This window comes from Mustelus asterias, chromosome 7, assembly GCF_964213995.1.
Source record: "Mustelus asterias chromosome 7, sMusAst1.hap1.1, whole genome shotgun sequence".
NCBI lineage: Eukaryota > Metazoa > Chordata > Chondrichthyes > Carcharhiniformes > Triakidae > Mustelus > Mustelus asterias.
The window spans coordinates 5,137,965-5,157,631 of NC_135807.1; the positions used below are offsets into that span (position 1 = coordinate 5,137,965).

At 48.3% G+C, this 19,667-nt stretch overlaps 2 protein-coding genes across 3 annotated transcripts in view; both read left to right on the top strand.

The window, feature by feature from the left end:
• The window catches only part of LOC144495542 (proteasome subunit alpha type-7), a 28,045-nt gene extending 23,829 nt beyond the window's left edge, over nt 1-4,216 (top strand). The window contains exon 7 of the mRNA XM_078215625.1: nt 2,973-4,216. Within this exon, the coding sequence (XP_078071751.1) occupies nt 2,973-3,065 (93 nt within the window). The 3' untranslated portion in view covers nt 3,066-4,216. The remainder of the gene's footprint in view (nt 1-2,972) is intronic.
• A 6,722-nt stretch (nt 4,217-10,938) lies between these two features.
• The window catches only part of LOC144495536 (transcription initiation factor TFIID subunit 4-like), a 151,254-nt gene continuing 142,525 nt past the window's right edge, over nt 10,939-19,667 (top strand). The window contains exon 1 of one of the 2 annotated variants that reach the window (XM_078215606.1): nt 10,939-11,599. In XM_078215606.1, coding sequence (XP_078071732.1) covers nt 11,122-11,599 — 478 coding nt within the window. In that variant the 5' untranslated portion in view covers nt 10,939-11,121. The remainder of the gene's footprint in view (nt 11,600-19,667) is intronic. The other variant, XM_078215608.1, reaches the window with a different exon arrangement.

Here is a 19,667-nt window from a genome sequence, read left to right on the forward strand (position 1 = left end):
CAGACAGGGTTCAACCAGCTTTCCCCACATAAACCTGTTGGACTTTAACCTGGTGTTGTTGGACTCCTTACTGTGTTTACCCCAGTCCAACGCCGGCATCTCCACATCCTGAAAATCCTGCACAGGGAAAGTGAAAACACTTAGCACTATTGTGGGTTATTCAAAGAAAATTACAGCACAGGAACAGGCCCTTCGGCCCTCCAAACCTGCACCGACCATGCTGCCCAACTGAACTAAAACCCTGTACCCTTCCAGGTATCATATCCCTCCATTCCCTTACTATTCATGTATTTGTCAAGACGCCCCTTAAAACTCACCATTGTATCTGCTTCCACTACCTCCCCCGGCAGCGAGTTCCAGGCACCCACCACCCTCTGTGTAAAAAACCTTGCCTCGTACATCTCCTTTAAACCTTGCCCCTCACACCTTAAACCTGTGCCTCCTAGTTATTGACTCTTCCACCCTGGGAAAAAGCTTCTGACTATCCACTCTGTCCATGCCTCTCATAATCTTGTAGACTTCTATCAGGTCTCCCCTCAACCTCCGTCGTTCCAGTGAGAGCAAACCAGGTTTCTCCAACCTCTCCTCATATCTAATGCCCCCCATACCAGGCAACATCCTGGTAAGTCTTTTCTGTACCCTCTCCAAAGCCTCCACATCCTTCAGGTAGTGTGGTGTCCAGAATTGAACACTATATTCCAAGTACGGCCTAACTAAGGTTCTATAAAGATGCAACATGACTTGCCAATTTTTAAACTCAATACCCCGGCCGATGAAGGGTGCAATATGCCTTCTTGACTACATTCTCCACCTGCGTTTCAGTGACCTGTATACCTGTACACCCAGATCCCTCTGCCTATCAATACTCTTAATGGTTCTGCCATTTACTGTATATTTCCTATCTGTATTAGACCTTCCAGAAACATTAGTCCAATACATCTGCAACAAAGCTTATTCCATTGTCCTCCAGAAACATTACTGGGATAATGGTGAACGGTTGTTTTTCACCCTGGAGTAAGGTTTACAGTGGGGTTCCCCGGGGGATTAGTACTCGGACCATTGTTCTTCTCGATCTGTATGTCAACCTAGACTGTGCTGTGTCGGGCACAATTTCAAAGTTTGCGGATGACACAAGTCTTGGAAGAATTATGAACCATGAGGTGGAGGGAGGCGATGGCCTAGTGGCAGTGCCGGATTTAGGCATAAGCTAAACAAGCTACAGCTTAGGGCCTCACAATCCGCAGGGGCCTCACAAAATTTCAGAAGTTTTACAATGAAGAGAACATTTAAGAGCGGATACCAGAAAAGAAAAAGAAAGCAGCAGCTTGAAAAGCAACTCAAAAAACTACCAAAATCTATGAGGGAGATCAAGCCAGCCAAATGATAAATATGTAATCAGTAAATGCATTCATTTGAAAATAATTTGTATTTTTCACTTTAAATACCTCGCTATTAAATAATTAAAAGGCATAATTATGTTTTCAATGTTTTTGTGGCGACCCAAGGCCCTGTTTTGGGACGCACCTTTGTGAGACCTTTTGGTGTAACTTTTTAACAAGGAGCCTCCAAGCTTTATAGAGCTTAGGGCCTCACCAAGTCTAATCCGGCACTGCCTCGTGGCTAGACTATTAATCCAGAAACCCAGCTAATATTCTGGGGACCCGGGTTCGAATCCCGCCATGGCAAGATGGTGGAATTTGAATTCAATTTTAAATATCTGGAATTAAGAATCTACTGATGACGGTGAAACCATTGTCGATTGTCAGTAAAACCCATCTGGTTCACTAATGTCCTTTTGGGAAGGAAATCTGTCATCCTTACCCTGGTCTGGCCTACATGTGACTCCAGAGCCTCAGCAATGTGATTAACTCTCAACTACCCTCTGCATAAGGGCAACTAGGGATGGGCAATAAACGCTGGCCAGCCAGCGACGCCCATGTCCCACAAATGAACAAAAATAAATATTGATAGACTTCAAGGGGACATAGGCTGGTGGCCTGGGCAGACAGTTAGCAGATTAAATTAAATGTAGAGAAGTGAAAAGTGATAGGTTTTGGTGGGAAGGATTAGGAGAAGCAATATAAACTAAAGGTTGCAATTCACAGAGAGCACAGGAGCAGGGAGACCTGTGAGGAGAATCATAGAATCCCTACAGTGCAGAAGGAGGCCTTTCGGCCCATCAAGCCTGCACCGACAACAATCCCACCCAGGCCTTAATCCCTTAACCCCACATATTTACCCCAGCTAGTCCCCCTGACATTTAGGGGCAATTTAGCATGGCCAATCAACCTGACCCCGCAGATCTTTGAAGTGTGGGAGAAAACCGGAGCACCCGGAGGAAACCCACGCAGACACGGGGAGAACGTGCAGACCCCACACAGACAGTGACCCATGCCGGGAATTGAACCCGGATCCCTGAGGTAATTGTGCACAAGTTGTTAAAACGTGACAGGGCAGATAGAGAAAGCGGATAATGAGGCGCAGGGGATCCAGCTTTGTAAATAGAGGACCAAGTTTGTGGTCGACTCGATCGCAATTATCAAATGAGAAAAATAATTAGTGGGGCAATGGGGAAAGGGCAGGAGGGAGTGGGATTTGAGTTGTTCTGGGAGAGAGCCAACATTGATACAGTGGGCTGAATGGCCTCCTATGCCGCAACTAATCTGTGATTTTATAAATGGAGGAATACAAACGATTGGTCTAGTTGGACCAAGGAGCAGCACAGGCTTGGAGGGCTGAAGGGCCTGTTTCCCGTGCTGTACTGTTCTTTGTCTGATTATAGATTGACAGTCTACAGCTCAGTAAGGATTAGACTTAACCTGGTGTTAATCAGTCGTATTGGCTGCAATGCAATGACAGTGCTCGAGTGTTTTGGACAGGAAGTGGGTGTAGAATTGTGTATAGTATTGTAAAGTGATGATGTTATTTGTTATTCAGTTGTAACTGACGCTGCAATATTTCCCTTTTCACAGCTCCTAGATGCGAAAGAAATAGAACACCATGTTGCAGAAATTGAAAAGGAGAAGGAGGAAGAAACTGACAAGAAGAAACCAAAGAAAACCTAATTCTTAAAGAAACGCACAAATAGTAATGTTGTTCATGCTGCAAATTAGACGTTAGTTTTTCATCCAGAGTGCGCATGGAGAGCTGCAAAAACGTGAAAGGCTGAATTTTCTCTCTCCCTTGCTCATCCCTCCCGTGCTGCGAGTGGCTGTGGCTGAGACCCAGCTAGTACTGCCCTCAGCAGCCGCCCATCAGAGATTCCGCAGAGCACGTGATCAGGAACTACATTTCACCACATCCGAAGACTGAATGAAAAGGTGTTCCAATGAGGCATTTGCACCATTGGGTAAAATTACCAGGAAGCAGCAGTTTAATATTAATTATATTCACCTATTTTTAAAAAAAAAAAAACCAAAAACAGCTTGTCAACGCTGTGGATATAATAAAGATGCAAGCTCCTTTTCATTTGCATCAAATGGTCTTAGTCCTGACCCTTCTATTGAATGAACTGCAATGTAAATATTAGGCTGCACATGACTCAGCATGGTACTGAAGGCTTGTAAAAGAAATCTGAGCTCTTCTGGAGGTTCACTGAGGAGCGAGATGGTCGTGAGTTGTTCTGAAGCTCTGCAACATGAAGCGAGGGGGACAGAAAAACAAATCCCTCTTCCTTTTCTGCCCCCTTGCCCTGATGATTAAGTGGCCAAATGCACTGTGGACTGTCGCACTGAGACAAGATGCTCACCTATGTCCAGTCACTTGTCTTGTGTTGAGTTCTGTTACCCCTGTGTTGTCCCTGGCTGGGCAGGGGTGCAAATTTAGCCCGGGTACATCGGCATCCAGTGATTGCTACTGAAAGTGCTGCAAATGACTGAGTAAATAGACAACCAGTGTTCATTGTGGGGTGGGGGGGGGGGATGAAACATTATTTGGCTAAGGTATTCAAGAGTTGTTGCTGATGCGGCTTTCCACTCGCTCCCAAATCACGACCTTCAGTTGGAAAAGGGAGGAAGTTGGGGATAAAATAATACTGTCGTTTAAGTGGTATGTCAAAAGAAAGCTGCCTGTTTACGAAACAAAATATTTCAAATCTTGGGAGAGTTGTATGGTTTGTGTTAATTTAATGACCTGCACACTTTTGCTGTGCATACATTTGGAGTTGTTGTTACAATTGTGCACTGTTTTAAATAAATATTGAATTCTGCTTGCAAGATGTTAAAGACTCCAGGACCCTTTATAATTTGTTTACACAGATTTATTGAACAATTCTGTGCGGAGTTTGCGTTTCTCCCTGTGTCTGCGTGGGTTTCCTCTGGGTGCTCCGGTTTCCTCCTACAGTCCAAAGATGTGTAGGTTGGGTGGATTGGCCATGCTAAATTACCCTTAATGCCCGAAGGTGTGTAGATAAGTGGGTGTGTGGGTATAGAGTGGGGAAAAGGGCCTGGGGAAATGCTCTGTCAGACTCGATGGACTGAATGGCCTCCCCGTGCTGTAGGGACTCTTTGATTCAGTCTAGCATTTGAAGAATTATAATTGCAGATGGACCAACAATAAGCCAGAGCTGATGGATGCTTTGGTCCTGTTCCTGTTGAAGTGGTAGATGACGATGCTGACTGTCTGAAATGGTGGTGTGGCAAATTGCCCCGACACGATCTGGAGCACCGTTTTTCTTGGGATTTGTTAGGATGTTTTGCAAATTTGATTTTAATTTATTATCGTCACATGTATTAGTATACAGTGAAAAGTATTGTTTCTTGTGCGCGATACAGACAAAGCATACCATTCATAGAGAAGGAAAGGAGAGGGTGCAGAATGCAGTGTTACAGTCATAGCTAGGGTGTAGAGAAAGATCAACTTAATGCAAGGTAAGTCTAGTCAAAAGTCTGACAGCAGCAGGGAAGAAGCTGTTCTTGAGTCGGTTGGTACGTGACCTCAGACTTTTGTATCTTTTTCCCGAAGGAAGAAGGTGGAAGAGAGAATGTGCGTGGGGTCCTTAATTATGTTGGCTGCTTTGCCGAGGCAGCGGGAAGTGTAGAGGGAGTCAATGGATGGGAGGCTGGTTTGCGTGATGGATCGGGCTACATTCACGACCTTTTGTAGATCCTTGCGGTCTTGGGCAGAGCAGGAGCCACACCAACCTATGATACAACCAGAAAGAATGCTTTCTATGGTGCATCTGTAAAAGTTGGTGAGAGTCGTAGCTGACATGCCAAATTTCCTTAGTCTTCTGAGAAAGTAGAGGCGTTGGTGGGCTTTCTTAACTATAGTGTCGGCATGGGGGGACCAGGAAAGGTTGTTGGTGATCTGGACACCTAATGAACATGAGGCCGTCAGTGCTGGCAATACAACTTGCACTTTGGAGGATTAAGTATAGGTTCCACAACAGTCCAAAGTCTTTCAAAAGTTTAGTAGTTGAGGGGCTGTTGTATGGGGTAAAGTCTAACATTGTGAACAGGAGTGAGAGGTACCCGAGAATGTCAAGTTGGAAGCTTGCAGTCAAACCATAAAGCCAGACTGAATTATAGGGATGGTGAGCATCCTCAACGACCACCCACACAAGTACTGAGTGTGTGTTCTCGACCTGGTGCCTTGTTCTGGGATATTCCCAGGTGGAAAAGGAGGGCATAAATCCCACGTTCGGGGCCCCTGTTAGAATGGAGAGATCCTGCTGAGGAGTTACAAACTAAATTAAAGAGCAGGACATGCAGGATAATCTCTGGAATACAGAACTTGAATATCGCTGAAAATCATAGAATCTGACGTTGCAGGAAGCCATTCGGCCCACTGAGTCTGTACCGACAACAATCCCACCCAGGCCCTATCCCTGTAACCCCACATATTTACCCTACTAATCCCCCTGACACTAAAAGTCAATTTGGCATAGCCAATCAACCTAACCCACACTTCTTTGGACTGTGGGAGGAAACCGGACATGCAAACTCCACACACACACACACTGACAAAAAGCTGAAATTGAACCCGGGTCATTGGTGCTGTGAGGCACTGTGCCGGCCATTCCATAGAATCCCGACAGCGTCGAAAGAGGCCATTCTGCCCATCGAGTCTGCACCGACCGCGATCCCATCCAGGCCCTATCTCCGTAACCCCACATACTTACCATACTAGTCTGTCCAATGCTTAAGGGGCAATTTAGCATAGACAATCCACCTAACCTGCACACCTTTGGACTGCGTGAGGAAACCGGAGCACCCTGAGGAAACCCACGCAGATACAGGAAGAACATGCAGACTCCACTCAGACAGGGACCCAAGCTGGGATTTGAACCTGGGTCCCTGGCGCTGTGAGGAAGCAGTGCTAACCACTGTGCCACCAAGAGAGATGTCAAAGTTTTTCATCTTGAATTCATCAGGACAGTTTTTTAAAAATTTGTTCATGGGACGTGAGTATCACTGGCTGGGCTCGCGTTTATTGCCCACCCAAGAGCATTAAGACTGATGTAGGCCAGGGATGAACAACATATTTGGTGAACCAGATGGTTTTTACAACTATAGTTTTATGGTCATTATTAGACTTCTAATTCCAGAATTTTATTGAATTCAAATATCGTCATCTTCTGTGGTGGGATTTGAACCCAGGTCTCCAGAGCATTATCCTGGCTCTCTGGATTACTAGTCCAGCGACAATACCACTACGCTACCGCCTCTCTTTAAATGCAAGAATTCCAAATTTCAAACGATCACCATTATACCACAGGAAAAAAGGGTGCTGATTGGTTGGCAAGTTGACTGGTCGCGGAATTGCCATGGAGAAAACAACAGGAACTGCAGATTCCCCACGTTTCGAGGAAACTGGAAAAGGTTCTCGGCTTGAACATATTCCTTTTGTTTGCTGAGGAGGGGTCCCTGTGTATGAATGCATGTTGCACCTTTTATCTTCTGGGCGTTGTGATTGTTTGAAATTTGGTATTCTTGCATTTGTCCTGAGTGCAAAGTGAAAAGCTTTGGTGTCATGGAGTCATTGTCATGGTACAGAAGAGACCATTTGGTCGTCTAGTCCACGTTTGTCTTTTCAGCAATATCTTTGTTTTGCCCAAACCACGTGCAAACTGACAGACACTTCCAGAAAAGATAGCACTGAAGCAGATCCATGTCGATCCATACCCATAAGATATAGGAGCATGAAATAGGCCACTCGGCCCATCGAGTCTGCTCTGCCATTCAATCATGGCTGATATGATCCTCATCCCCCATTCTCCTGCCTTTTCCCCGTAACCCTTGATCCCCTTCTTGATCAATAACCTATCTATTTCTGTCTTAAAGACACTCAATGACCTGGCCTCCACAGCCCTCTGTGGCAATGAGTTCCACGGATTCACCACCATCTGGCAAGACCTGGACAACAAGCTTGGATCTTTGGGCCTGAGGAGGTCGGTGTGGTTTTCCGCTGTGGCGCGTCAATCGATGAGTCGAGTGCCATATCCTGTTCTTACGAGGGCATCTTTCAGCGTCTGTAGAACAGTGACCACGACACCACACAACCCTGCCATGGCAACCTCTACAAGACATGCTGCATCATCGACAGGATACCGTCATCACACATGAGAACCAACCGACTCAAGAACAGCTTCTTCCCTGCTGCTGTCAGACTTTTGAATGGACTTATCTCGCATTAGGGCGGCACGGTAGCACAGTGGTTAGCACTGCTGCTTCACAGCTCCAGGGTCCCGGGTTCGATTCCCGGCTCGGGTCACTGTCTGTGTGGAGTTTGCACATTCTCCTCGTGTCTGCGTGGGTTTCCTCCGGGTGCTCCGGTTTCCTCCCACAGTCCAAAGATGTGTGGGTTAGGTTGATTGGCCAGGTTAGAAATTGTCCCTTAGAGTCCTGGGATGCGTAGGTTAGAGGGATTAGCGGGTAAAATATGTGGGGGTAGGGCCTGGGTGGGATTGTGGTCGGTGCAGACTCGATGGGCTGAATGGCCTCCTTCTGCACTGTCGGGTTTCTATGTTTCTATTAAGTTGATCTTTCTCTACACCCTAGCTATGACTGTAACACTACATTCTGCGCTCTCTCCTTCTCTATGAACAGTATGCTTTGTCTGTATAGCGTGCAAGAAACAATACTTTTTACTGTGTGTTAATACATGTGACAATAATAAATCAAATCAAATCAAACACTACCCACCAGGTACACGGTACAGATTCATGCGACTTGGCTAGCGTTGTCTAACTCGTACGCTGCAGGAAAGGATGTCCTGAGGCATGGTACATCGGCGAGACCGTGCAGACGCTACGACAACGGATGAATGGACACTGCACAACAATCGCCAGGCAGGAGTGTTCCCTTCCTGTCAGGGAACACTTCAGCAATCAAGGGCATTCAGCCTCCGATCTTTGGGTAAGCGTTCTCCAAGGTGGCCTTCAAGACACACGACAACGCAGAGTCGCTGAGCAGAGACTGATAGCCAAGTTCCGCACACATGAGGACGGCCTCAACCGGGATCTTGGGTTCATGTCACACTATCTGTAACCCCCATGACTTGCCTGGGCTTGCAAAATCTCACTAACTGTCCTGGCTAGAGGCAATTCACACCTCTTTAACCCGTACTTAACCCTCTGTCCAGTCGCATTGTCTGTACCTGTAAAGACTTGATTACTTGTTGAGACTCACATTCCAACCATTATCTTGTAATTGAGTTTGTGTCTATATATGCCCTGTTTGTGAAACAAATCCTGCACTCACCTGATGAAGGAGCAGTGCTCTGAAAGCTCGCGCTACCAAATAAACCCGTTGAACTTTAACCTGGTGTTGAGGCTTCTTATTGTGCGAAAAGTGAACAACTTCACATTTTCCCACTTTATACTCCGTCTCCCAAAGTTTTGCCCACACACTCATGTCCGTCTGCAACCTGCTATGTCTACTTCACAACTTACTTTAATACCTATCTTTGTGTTGTCTGCAAATTTTAGCTACCCTGCCTTCGCTTCCCTCATCTAAGTCATTGATGTAAACTGTAAAAAGTTGAGGTTCCTGCACAGACCCCTGGTGGACTCCACTCATCACATCCTGCCAATCAAAGAAAGACCCATTTATACAAACTCTTTGTTTGTTGCTAGCTAGACATGGTGGCACAGTGGTTAGCACTGCTGCCTCACGGTGCCAGAGACCCAGGTTCAATTCCGGCCTCGGTCACTGTCTGTGTGGAGTTTGCACTTTCTCCCCATGTCTGTGTGGGTTTGCCTCAGTTTCCTCCCACAGTCCAAAGATGTGCAGGTTAGGTTGATTGGCTATGCTAAATTGACCCTAGTTTCAGGGGGAATAGCAGGGTAAAATGTGTGGGATTACAGGAAAAGGTTCTGGGTGGGATTGTGGTCAGTGCAGACTTGATGGGCTGAATGGCCTCCTTCTGCTTTATAGGGATTCAATGATTCTAGACAATCTTCCATCCATGCTAATATGTTAACTCCAACACTATGAGCTTTTATTTTCAACAATAACCTTTGGTGTGGCACCTTATCAAATGCCTTCTGGAAATCCAAATATGGGACATCTACAGGCTCCCCTTTATTGAGAGCATAGGTTACTCCTTCAAAGAACTCTAATAAATTGGTTAAACATGGTTTCTCTCGAACAAAGCAATGCTGAATCCTCCCAATTACTTTGAGTTTTAAGTGTCCAGCTACAATCTCTTTAATGACTTACTCGAACACCTTCCCCATGACAGATGTCAAGCTAACTGGCCTATAGTCTCCTGTTTTCTGCCATCTGCCCTTCTTGAATAGAGATATTATATTTACTTATTTCCACTCTGATGGAACCTTTGCAAAATCTAGTGAATTTTGGGAATTTAACAACAACAACATTAACTACCTCATTAACCACCTCTTTTAAGACCCCAGGATGAAATCCATCAGGACACAGAGACTGGTCTGCTCCATAAGTTTGCTCAGTACGCCTTCCCTCGTGATTGTATTTTCACCAAGTTTCTCTCTTCCTTCCAGCTCCTAATTGCAGGTTGGGGGGGATTAGCTATTCTAAATTGCCCTTTAGTGTCCAAAGATGTGCAGGTTAGGTGGATTGGCTATGGTAAATGCATGGGATTATGGGGATAGAGCGAGTGGGGTGGGTGTAGGAGACCTGGGCAAGATGATTTTTTGGGGAGTTGGTGCAGACTCAATGGGCTGAATGGCCTCTTTCTCTGCACTGGAAGGATTCCATTCCATGGAGTCTATGTTACATAAATCCAGGTTGTTGGAAGTTTCCTGAACAGTTTGTGTTTTGTACTGCTGCGCAATTGGAATGTTTTGCTCAATTAAAAATGCTATTATAAATGGAAATCATGTGGGAAGTTGCTTGCACAGAGTTTGTGCAGGTGATATCGATGACGTGGAGATGCCATCGTTGGACTGGGGTAAACACAGTAAGAGTTTTAACAACGCCAGGTTAAAGTCCAACAGGTTTATTTGATATCAAATGCCATCAGCTTTCGGTTAATGGCATTTGCTACCAAATAAACCTGTTGGACTTTAACCTGGTGTTGTTAAACTCTTACAGGTGATATTGAGCAGGGAGGTTTCGCCCTGTGAAACACATTCACTAAATTGTCACTGCTGGCCGCAAGCTCCTTGTTGCTACTTCCGGGTTCCTCCTGACTAATTACAGAAAGGGGCGGGGCCAGGCTGGGGAATCCCGGATGGCGTCATCGCGCAGCGGCGGCTGAAGTGCCAGTGGCGCATGCGCACACGAGCGCCCAGTGGCGCGAGCATGCGCGCCGTGCAGTTGCAGTGGCGGGGCGGAGCTGCGCAAATGTGCGTCGGGCTGGGAGAGGAGGCGCATGCGCACGAGGCTGGGGCGGAGGAAGGCCACGCATGCGCACCAGGCTGGGGAGGAAGGCCACGCATGCGCATCGGGCTGGGGAGGAGGGAGGCGCATGCGCATCGGGCTGGGGAGGAGGGCGGCGCATGCGCGTTAGGCTGCCATGCGTCATGGAGAAGATGGCGGCGCCGGCGAGCTGGTTTGTCTGAGGAGAAGCCGAGCGGCCATGGCAGAGACTCCCGGCCGGGCCTTGACTCTCTGGGAGGGAGAGAGAGCGGGCGCTCAGTGACAGGGGAGAGGCGGCGGCGGAGGGGAGCCCGCCCACCCCCACCCTTCCGCCTCCACCATGCCCACCCCCGAACCCGCCAGCATCGCGCGGCCGGCGGGCCCGCCGCCCCCGGGGAGCAGCGGACTTCCCGCCCCGGCCGGCAGCGCCGCGCCGCCCGCCTCCAACCCCGCTCCCGTGCCCCCCGCGCCCGCCGCCGCTAACGGGCTGGCGCCGGGAGAGGCGCTTGTGAACGGCGGGGCGAGAATGCCGCCCGTCCCCGGCCCGGGGAGCGCCCCCGCCGCCGCGGTCAAAGTGCTCCTGCTGCCCGAGCCTCCCCGCCCCAGTCAGACCGGGCCCGGCGCGGGCGGGCAATCCCGGCCCAGTCCCGGCGGCCCGCTGCTGAAGACCGTGTCGGCAGCAAGCGGCAACCCGCTGCCGGCCTCCCGCGCTCCTGCTGCCACCGTCCAGAGGATCACCGTCTCTTCCCCTCACATCAAAAGCCCTCAGGTCAGCCAGAACACAGTCCCGCTCCTCCAGAACTTCCAGGTGCCAGCAGGTAAGGAGACAGCTCACTGTGGATAACCACTCTGGACATGTTGTCAGGAAGCACTGTCCTCTACATGTGTCTGAATGTGTGTCTCTGTCTAAGTTTGTTTATTTATTATTGTCACAAATAGGCTTACATTAACACTGCAATGAAGTTACTGTGAAAATCCCCTAGTCGCCACACTCCGGTGCCTGTTTGGGTTACACTGAGGGAGAATTTAGCACGGCCAATGCACCCTAACCAGCACGTCTTTCAGATTGGAAGGAAACCGGAGCACCCGGAGGAAACCCACGCAGACACGGGGAGAACTTGCAGTCTCCGCACAAACAGTGACCCAAGCCTGGAATCGAACCTGGGTCCCTGGTGCTGTGCGGTAGCAGTGCTAAACACTGTGGTGCCTGTGTGTGTGTGGCTTCAGCTCGACATCTCCTCGTGATGTTGTTGAAAATTTATCTACACATCTATCTCATTCACGCATTTTTTTGCAGTGTGTAAAACAAAAGCATTCTGTATTGCCAAAAAACTTGAATTTGTATCAAGGACTACTCAAGAGCAGGGGGACCTTGGTGTATATTTGCATAAGTCGTTGAAGGTGACCGATTGAGAGAGCAGTTAATAAAACAGAGTATCCTGGGATTTTTATCAACAGTGAAGGAGGAAAGTGGACGTAGTGTGTTTGCCTGTTCCTGGCCAGAGTTCAGAGCTCACCCATGATTGGGATTCTCCAGTCCCGCTGCAATGAATTGAGATTTAGCTGAGTGCTAAATCTCACTGGCCAAGGTAGTGGGATACGCGAGACCGGAGAATTCCAGCCACCGTCTGTGTGGAGTTTGCACGTTCTCCCTGTGTCTGCATGGGTTTCCTCCGGGTGCTCCGGTTTCCTTCCACAGTCCAAAGATGTGCGGGTTGGGTGGATTGGCCATGTTAAATTGCCCCGAGTGTCAAGGGGATGAGTTAGAGTAAATTTATGGGGATAGGGCCTGGGTGGGATTGTGGTCGGTGCAGACTTGATGGGCTGAATGGCCTCCTTCTGCTCTGCAGGATTCTATGATTCCCTTTTTTAAGGGGTATCGGGTACAAGAAGAAGGAGGTTATGTTGAGCTTGTATAAAACACTAGTCCAGCCTGAGCGAGAGTACTGCATCCAATTCTGGACGCCACACTTTCGGAAGAAGGTGAAAAAGCATTGGAGAGAGTGCAGGAAAGGTTCATAAGAATGGCCCCAGGGATGAGGAACTTCAGTTATCACCGTGGATTGGAGAAGTTGGGATTGTTATTCTTGGAGACGAGAAGACTGAGAGGAGGTTTGATCAAGGTGTTCAGAATCTTTGGGGCGGGGGGAGGGGGGGGGGTGTGGGTGGACGGACAGCAGTAGCAGAATAGATTAGGCAGAAATGGTTCACACCCGTGTAAGGATTCAGCACAAGCAGCCACAGATTTAAAATAATTAGTGAAAGAAGAAAATTGATGTGAGGAAAACCTTTTCTCGCGGTGGGTGGCTAGAGTCTGGCATGCGCTGCCAGAGTGTGGGGTGCAGGCAGGTCTAATTGAAGTATTCAAAAGGCAATTAGACCATTATCTGGAAAGGAAGAATGTGTAAGGAGAAGGCTAGGAAATGGTACAAGACGAGGAGCGGCACAGCGGTTAGCACTGCTGCCTCACAGCACCAGGGACCCGGCTTCAATTCCGGCCTCGGGTCACTGTCTGTGTGGAGTTTGCACGTTCTCCCCGTGTCTGCGTGGGTTTCCTCCGGGTGCTCTGGTTTCCTCCCACACTCCAAAGATTTGCAGGTTAGGTTGATTGGCCATGCTAAATTGCCCCTTAGTGTGAGGGGATTAGCAGGGGTTTATATGGCGTTACGGGAATACGGCCTGGATGGGGTTGTGGTTGTTGCAGACTCGATGGATGGACTCCTTCTGCACTCTAGGGATTCTATGATTCTAAGGCGAGTTGCTTGTTTGAACAAAGAAAGGTACAGCACAGGAACAGGCCCTTCGGCCCTCCAAACCTGCCCTAACTAAAAACAAAACTTCTGCCCTTACTTGGCCCTCTATTCCCTCCCTATTCACGTACCCATCCAGATGCCTCATCTCAGTTTTGGACCCACCTCCTCTCACTCTATATCTGTGACCTTTGGAGAGCTGGTGCAGGCATGAAGGGACGAATGACCTTCTGCGTCGTAACAGTCCTTTAATTTTTGCACTCATTCTTTTAGATCAAAGTAAAGTCAGGTCCACAGTTATGATAGAGATGTGACAACTTGGATCTGCAGAGTGTTTTTCAGTCTCAGGGTCTTCCCCAGGAGGTTTATTGAACAACATTGGACATTAAGCTACTTTCTTTTATTTTTATGGGTTGTGGGCATTGCTGGAAGGACAACATTTGTTGCATGCCCCCATTTCACGACGCTATAGTTAAGAAAGCCCACCAACTCTACTTTCACAGGAGGCTGAGGAAATTCGGCATGTCCACTCCGACTCTCCAATATTTACAGATGCACCGTAGAAAGCTTCCTTTCCGATGCATCACAACTTGGTATGGATCCTGCTCTGACTAAGACTGCAAGAAAATAAAAAGGGTTGCGAACAAAGTCCAGTCCGTCACGCAATCCAGCTTCCCATCCATTGACTCCGTCTACACGCTGTGTTGGAAAAGCAGCCAGCATAATCAAGGACCCCACGCACCCTGGGCATACTCTTTTCCGTCATCTTCTGTTGGGGGAAAAAGATACAAAAGTCTGAGGTCACGTACCAACCGACTCGAGAACAGCTTCTTCCCTGCTGCCATCAAACGTCTGAATAGTCCTATCTCATATTAGGCTGATCTTTCTCTTCACCTTATCAGTAACTGCAACAATATATTCCGGATCCTCTCATTTCCTTCTCCCCTATGTACTCTATGAACGGTATGCTTTGAAAAGAAACAATTCTTTTCACTGTATCCAATATACGTGACAAAAAATCAATTCAAGTTCCATTGCACTCTGGCTTGTTTGGCCATTTCAAAGGGCAGTTTAAGAATCAATCACTTTCTGCGGCCAGACCAGCTATGGATGGAGATTTTTTTCCCCTAAAGGACATTCGTGAACTAAATATAGAACCTTAGTTAGGCCGCACTTGGAATACAGTGTTCAATTCTGGTCGCCACACTACCAGAAGGATGTGGAGGCTTTGGAGAGGGTACAGAAAAGATTTACCAGGATGTTGCCTGGTATGGAGGGCATTAGCTATGAGGAGAGGTTGGAGAAACTTGGTTTGTTCTCACTGGAGCGACGGAGGTTGAGGGGCGACCTGATAGAAGTCTACAAGATTATGAGGGGCATGGACAGAGTGGATAGTCAGAAGCTTTTTCCCAGGGTGGAAGAGTCAATTACTAGGGGGCACAGGTTTAAGGTGCGAGGGGCAAGGTTTAAAGGAGATGTACGAGGCAAGTTTTTTACACAGAGGGTGGTGGGTGCCTGGAACTCGTTGCCGGGGGAGGTAGTGGAAGCGGATACGGTAGTGACTTTTAAGGGGCGTCTTGAGAAATACACGAATAGGATGGGAATAGAGGAATATGGTCCCCGGAAGGGTAGGGGGTTTTAGTTGAGTCGGGCAGCATGGTCGGTGCAGGCTTGGTGGGCCGAAGGGCCTGTTCCTGTAATTCTTTGTTCTTTAATGTCGGTGATGGTTGTCACACTGCTGATTGATCATTATAGCCTCCTTACTGAGACTAACTTTATATTTATTGAATTTAAATTCTACCAGATGCTGTGGTGGGAGTTGTACCTGTGTCCTTGGAGCATTAGCCCGGGCCTCTGGTCTACTTTTCCAGTGACAATGCCACTCTGTCAGGGTATTGAGAAAGCAATGAGGAAGGCTTTAAGGGATTCTTGAAGGAGCGATGTTTTGGGAATTCCAGAGCTTGTGACGGAGACAGGTGAAGGTGCACCAAGAACATGATCTTGAAGGACGTAAGGAGCTTGGGTGGGCCTTCTAGGGCAGTGCCTTGGGATTGAGGATCACTTGCTTCACTCCAGTCCAGTGGGTTCTGAGATGGTTGCTAATCCCAACGTGTGATCTGCAGACTCTGTCACGTGGGGCAGGTGACACTTGAAGAAATGGGTAAATGGGCTGTTTGGAGGTGTGTGCACTCCCTCCGATGCCTCCACTTTGTCCCTGCACGTTCCCAAATAAGTCTCTGACTGTTTCCGAGTGAACCTTCTCCATTTTGGTCAGTTACAAACCAGGGGCTCCAATGAGTCATGGGGATGTTTGGTTGCTTCAAGAATGCTTTGAGGGAGATCCCCAGATTGGTTCTATTGTCTCCTGGGAGTCTCCTCTGCAATGATTTGTTCAGCAAGCACAGGAGTGACGGAGCTTACATGTGGGTTGGGATGGTTATTGTTGAAAGTGGTGGTTTTGACAGACCCAGAGTTCTGCTGTCTGACTCCTAGCTTTGTCTACACCAGGCACACCTGTAGTCTTTCATTCAGACAGCATTCAATTAAACGTTGAGGTTAATGAAGACCCATGGGGCAATTGGCTTTCTTGCTAACTAATATGTGAAACCCTTGCTTTATCTGGAGCTGCCAGAAAGCTGCTGATACCAGCTGTCTTATTTCAGATTTTGTGTTTATTGTGCATGTGTTTTATCAGGTATTTTGCATCAGTGAAATTGTGGGCAGTTTATAATAGCACTAAGAATGCATCGCCTCACCGAGTAGCTCAATGGAGCAGTTCATATTGAGAATAAAGTAAGATTGCTACTCCGTTCAGCTGAAGATCTGAGTTTTGAACTGCAGCAGCTTGTTTCAATCACATACATATAATTCCCCTTGAATCACAAATGTCGGTGGCACAGTGGTTAGCACTACTGCATCACAGTGCCAGGGACCCGGATTCGATTCTCGGCTTGGGTCACTGTCCGTGTGGAGTGTGCACGTTCTCCCCGTGTCTGTGTGGGTTTCCTCTGGGTGCTCCGGTCTCCCCCCTCAGTCCAAAAGACATGCTGGCCAGGTGTATTGGCCATGCTAAATTCTCTTTCTGTGTACCCGAGCAGATGCCTCAGGGATTTTCACAGTAATTTCATTGCAGTGTTAATGTAAGCCTACTTATGACTCTAATAAATAATCTTAACCATCCTGAAGTGGCCGTGTATTGGCCAATTCTTCGTCGTCATGTCAAAATGCTGGAACTCCCTAACCTAACAGCACTGTGAGCACCTTCACCACATGGTCCTCAATAGTTCAGTGAAGCAGCTGTCCGCCAGTGCGTTGAGGGCAGCAAGGGATATGCGCTAATTGGTCGTGCCAGAGATGCCCACATCCCGACAGCACTTATTATACCAATGATGGATATCCAAGCTGTTTATTTTCTTTTATTCTTGGAGGCCAGCACTGATTGCTCATCCCGAGTTGCCCTTGAGAGGGTGATGATGAACCACCGACTTCAACCGCTGCCGTCCGAGTGGTGTAGGTACATCCACAGTGCTGTTGGGGAGGGAGTTCCAGTATTTTGACCCAGTGACATTGAAGGAACAATGATATATTTCCAAGTCAGGATGGTGAGTGGCTTGGAGGGGAACTTGCAGGTGGTGGTGTTCCCAAATATCTGCTGCCCTTGTCCTTCAACGTGGTAGAGGTCACAGGTTTAGAACGTGCGACCTAAGGAGATTTGCAAGTTGTTGCGGTGCATCTTGTAGATGGTACACACTGCTGTCACTGTGTGCTGGTGGTAGATGGGATGCTGATCAAGCGGGGCTGCTTTGTCCTGAATGGTGTTGAGCTTCTTGTGTTGTTGGAGCTGCACCCATTCAGGCAAGTGGGGAGTATTCTCTCTCATTCCTGACTTGTGGTGGCACAGTGGTTAGCACTGCTGCCTCTCAGTTCCAGGGACCTGGGTTCGATTCCTGGCCCGGGTCACTGTCTGTGTGGAGTTTGCACATTCTCCTCGTGTCTGTGTGGGTTTCCTCCGGGTGCTCCGGTTTCCTCCCACAGTCCAAAGATGTGCAGGTTAGGTTGATTGGCCAGGTTAAAAATTGTCCCTGAGATGCGTAGTTAGAGGGATTAGCGGGTAAATATGTGGGGGTAGGGCCTGGGTGGGATTGTGGTCGGTGCAGACTCGATGGGCCAAAATGGCCTCCTTCTGCACTGTGGGGTTTCTATGATTTCTATGATTCCCAGCTTGGGTCACAGTCTGTGTGGAGTTTGCACATTCTCCCTGTGTCTACGTGGATTTCCTCCGGGTGCTGGGGTCTGATGTTGCAGATGTATAGAACGTTGGTTCGGCCGCATCTGGAATACTGCGTCCAGTTCTGGTCGCCACACTACCAGAAGGACGTGGAGGCTTTGGAGAGAGTACAGAGGAGGTTTACCAGGATGTTACCTGGTATGGAGGGGCTTAGTTATGAGGAGAGATTGGGTAAACTGGGGTTGTTCTCCCTGGAAAGACGGAGGATGAGGGGAGACTTAATAGAGGTGTATAAAATTATGAAAGGCATAGATAGGGTGAACGGTGGGAAGCTTTTCCCCAGGTCGGTGGTGACGTTCACGAGGGGTCATAGGTTCATGGTGAAGGGGGGGAGGTTTAACACAGATATCAGAAGGACATATTTTACACAGAGGGTGGTGGGGGCCTGGAATGCGCTGCCAGGCAAGGTGGTGGAGGCGGACACACTGGGAACGTTTAAGACTTATCTAGACAGCCATATGAACGGAGTGGGAATGGAGGGATACAAAAGAATGGTCTAGTTTGGACCAGGGAGCGGCGCGGGCTTGGAGGGCCGAAGGGCCTGTTCCTGTGCTGTATTGTTCTTTGTTCTTTGCTTCAGTTTCCTCCCACAGTCCAAAGACATGCTAGTTAGGTGCATCGGCCATGCTAAATTTTCTCTCAGTGTACCCGAGTGTGGCGACTAGGGGATTTTCACAGTAACTTCATTGCAGTGTTAATATAAACCTACTTGTGATTAATAAATAAACTTAACCTTTACTTTGTGCCTTGTAGATGGGCAGGCTGTTGAGAGTCTGGAGGTGAATTACTCATTCGAATTAGGTGTGGGAGTAGACCACTCGGCCTCTGAAGCCTGCTCTGCCATTTAACGACATCATGGCCAATCATGACTTGTTTCAGAATTCCTAGTCTTGTACCTGCTCATGTAGACACGTTATTTCTATGGATGATCCAGTTCAGTTTCTGGTCAGTGAGAACCCCCAGGATGTTGATGTAGCAAGAGCATTTCTGTTGAACGTTGAGATGGGTTGGCTGGTTTATCTGCTGTTGGAGCTGGTTATTGCCAGGCACTTGTTTAGACTTATCACAGCTACTTATCTGCCCAAGCTGGAGTGTTGACCAGGTCTTGCTGCATTTGGATATGGACTGTTTCAGTATCTGACGAGTTGTGAATGGTGCTGAACATTGTGCAGTCATCAGCGAACATCCCCACTTCCGACCTCAGGATGGAAGGAAGGTCATAGAATCATAGAATCCCTACCAGTGCAGGAGAAGGCCATTCGGTCCATCAATCCTGCACAGACAACAATTCCCTCCAGGCCCTATCCCCGTAACCTTATGTATTTACCCTGTTAATACCCCTGACACTAGGGCAATTTAGCACGGCCAACTAACCTAATTTGCACATCTTTGGAATGTGGGAGGAAACCGGAGCATCCGGAAGAAACCCACGCAGGCACGGGGAGAACGTGTAAACTCCACATAGTCGACCGAGGCCGGAATTGAACCTGGGCCCCGGTGCTGTGAGGCAGCAGTGCTAACCATTGTGCCACCGGTGCCGTCCATTGATGAAGCAGCTGAAGATGGTTGGCCCTAGAATACTACCCCACGGAACTCCGACAGCAACGTCCTGAGGCTGAAATGATTAGCCTCCAACAACCACGACTATCTCCCTCTGCTAGGTATGACTCCAGCCAGTGGAGGTCCCCCCGGCCCCCCCCAATTCTCATTCACTCCAGTTTTGCTAGCACTCATTGATGCCACACTCGGCCTAAATGCTCCCTTGATGTCAAGAGGAAGCGGTGGCGTAGTGGTATTGTCACTGGGCCAGTAATCCAGAGACCCAGTGCAAGATCTGGGGACCTGGGT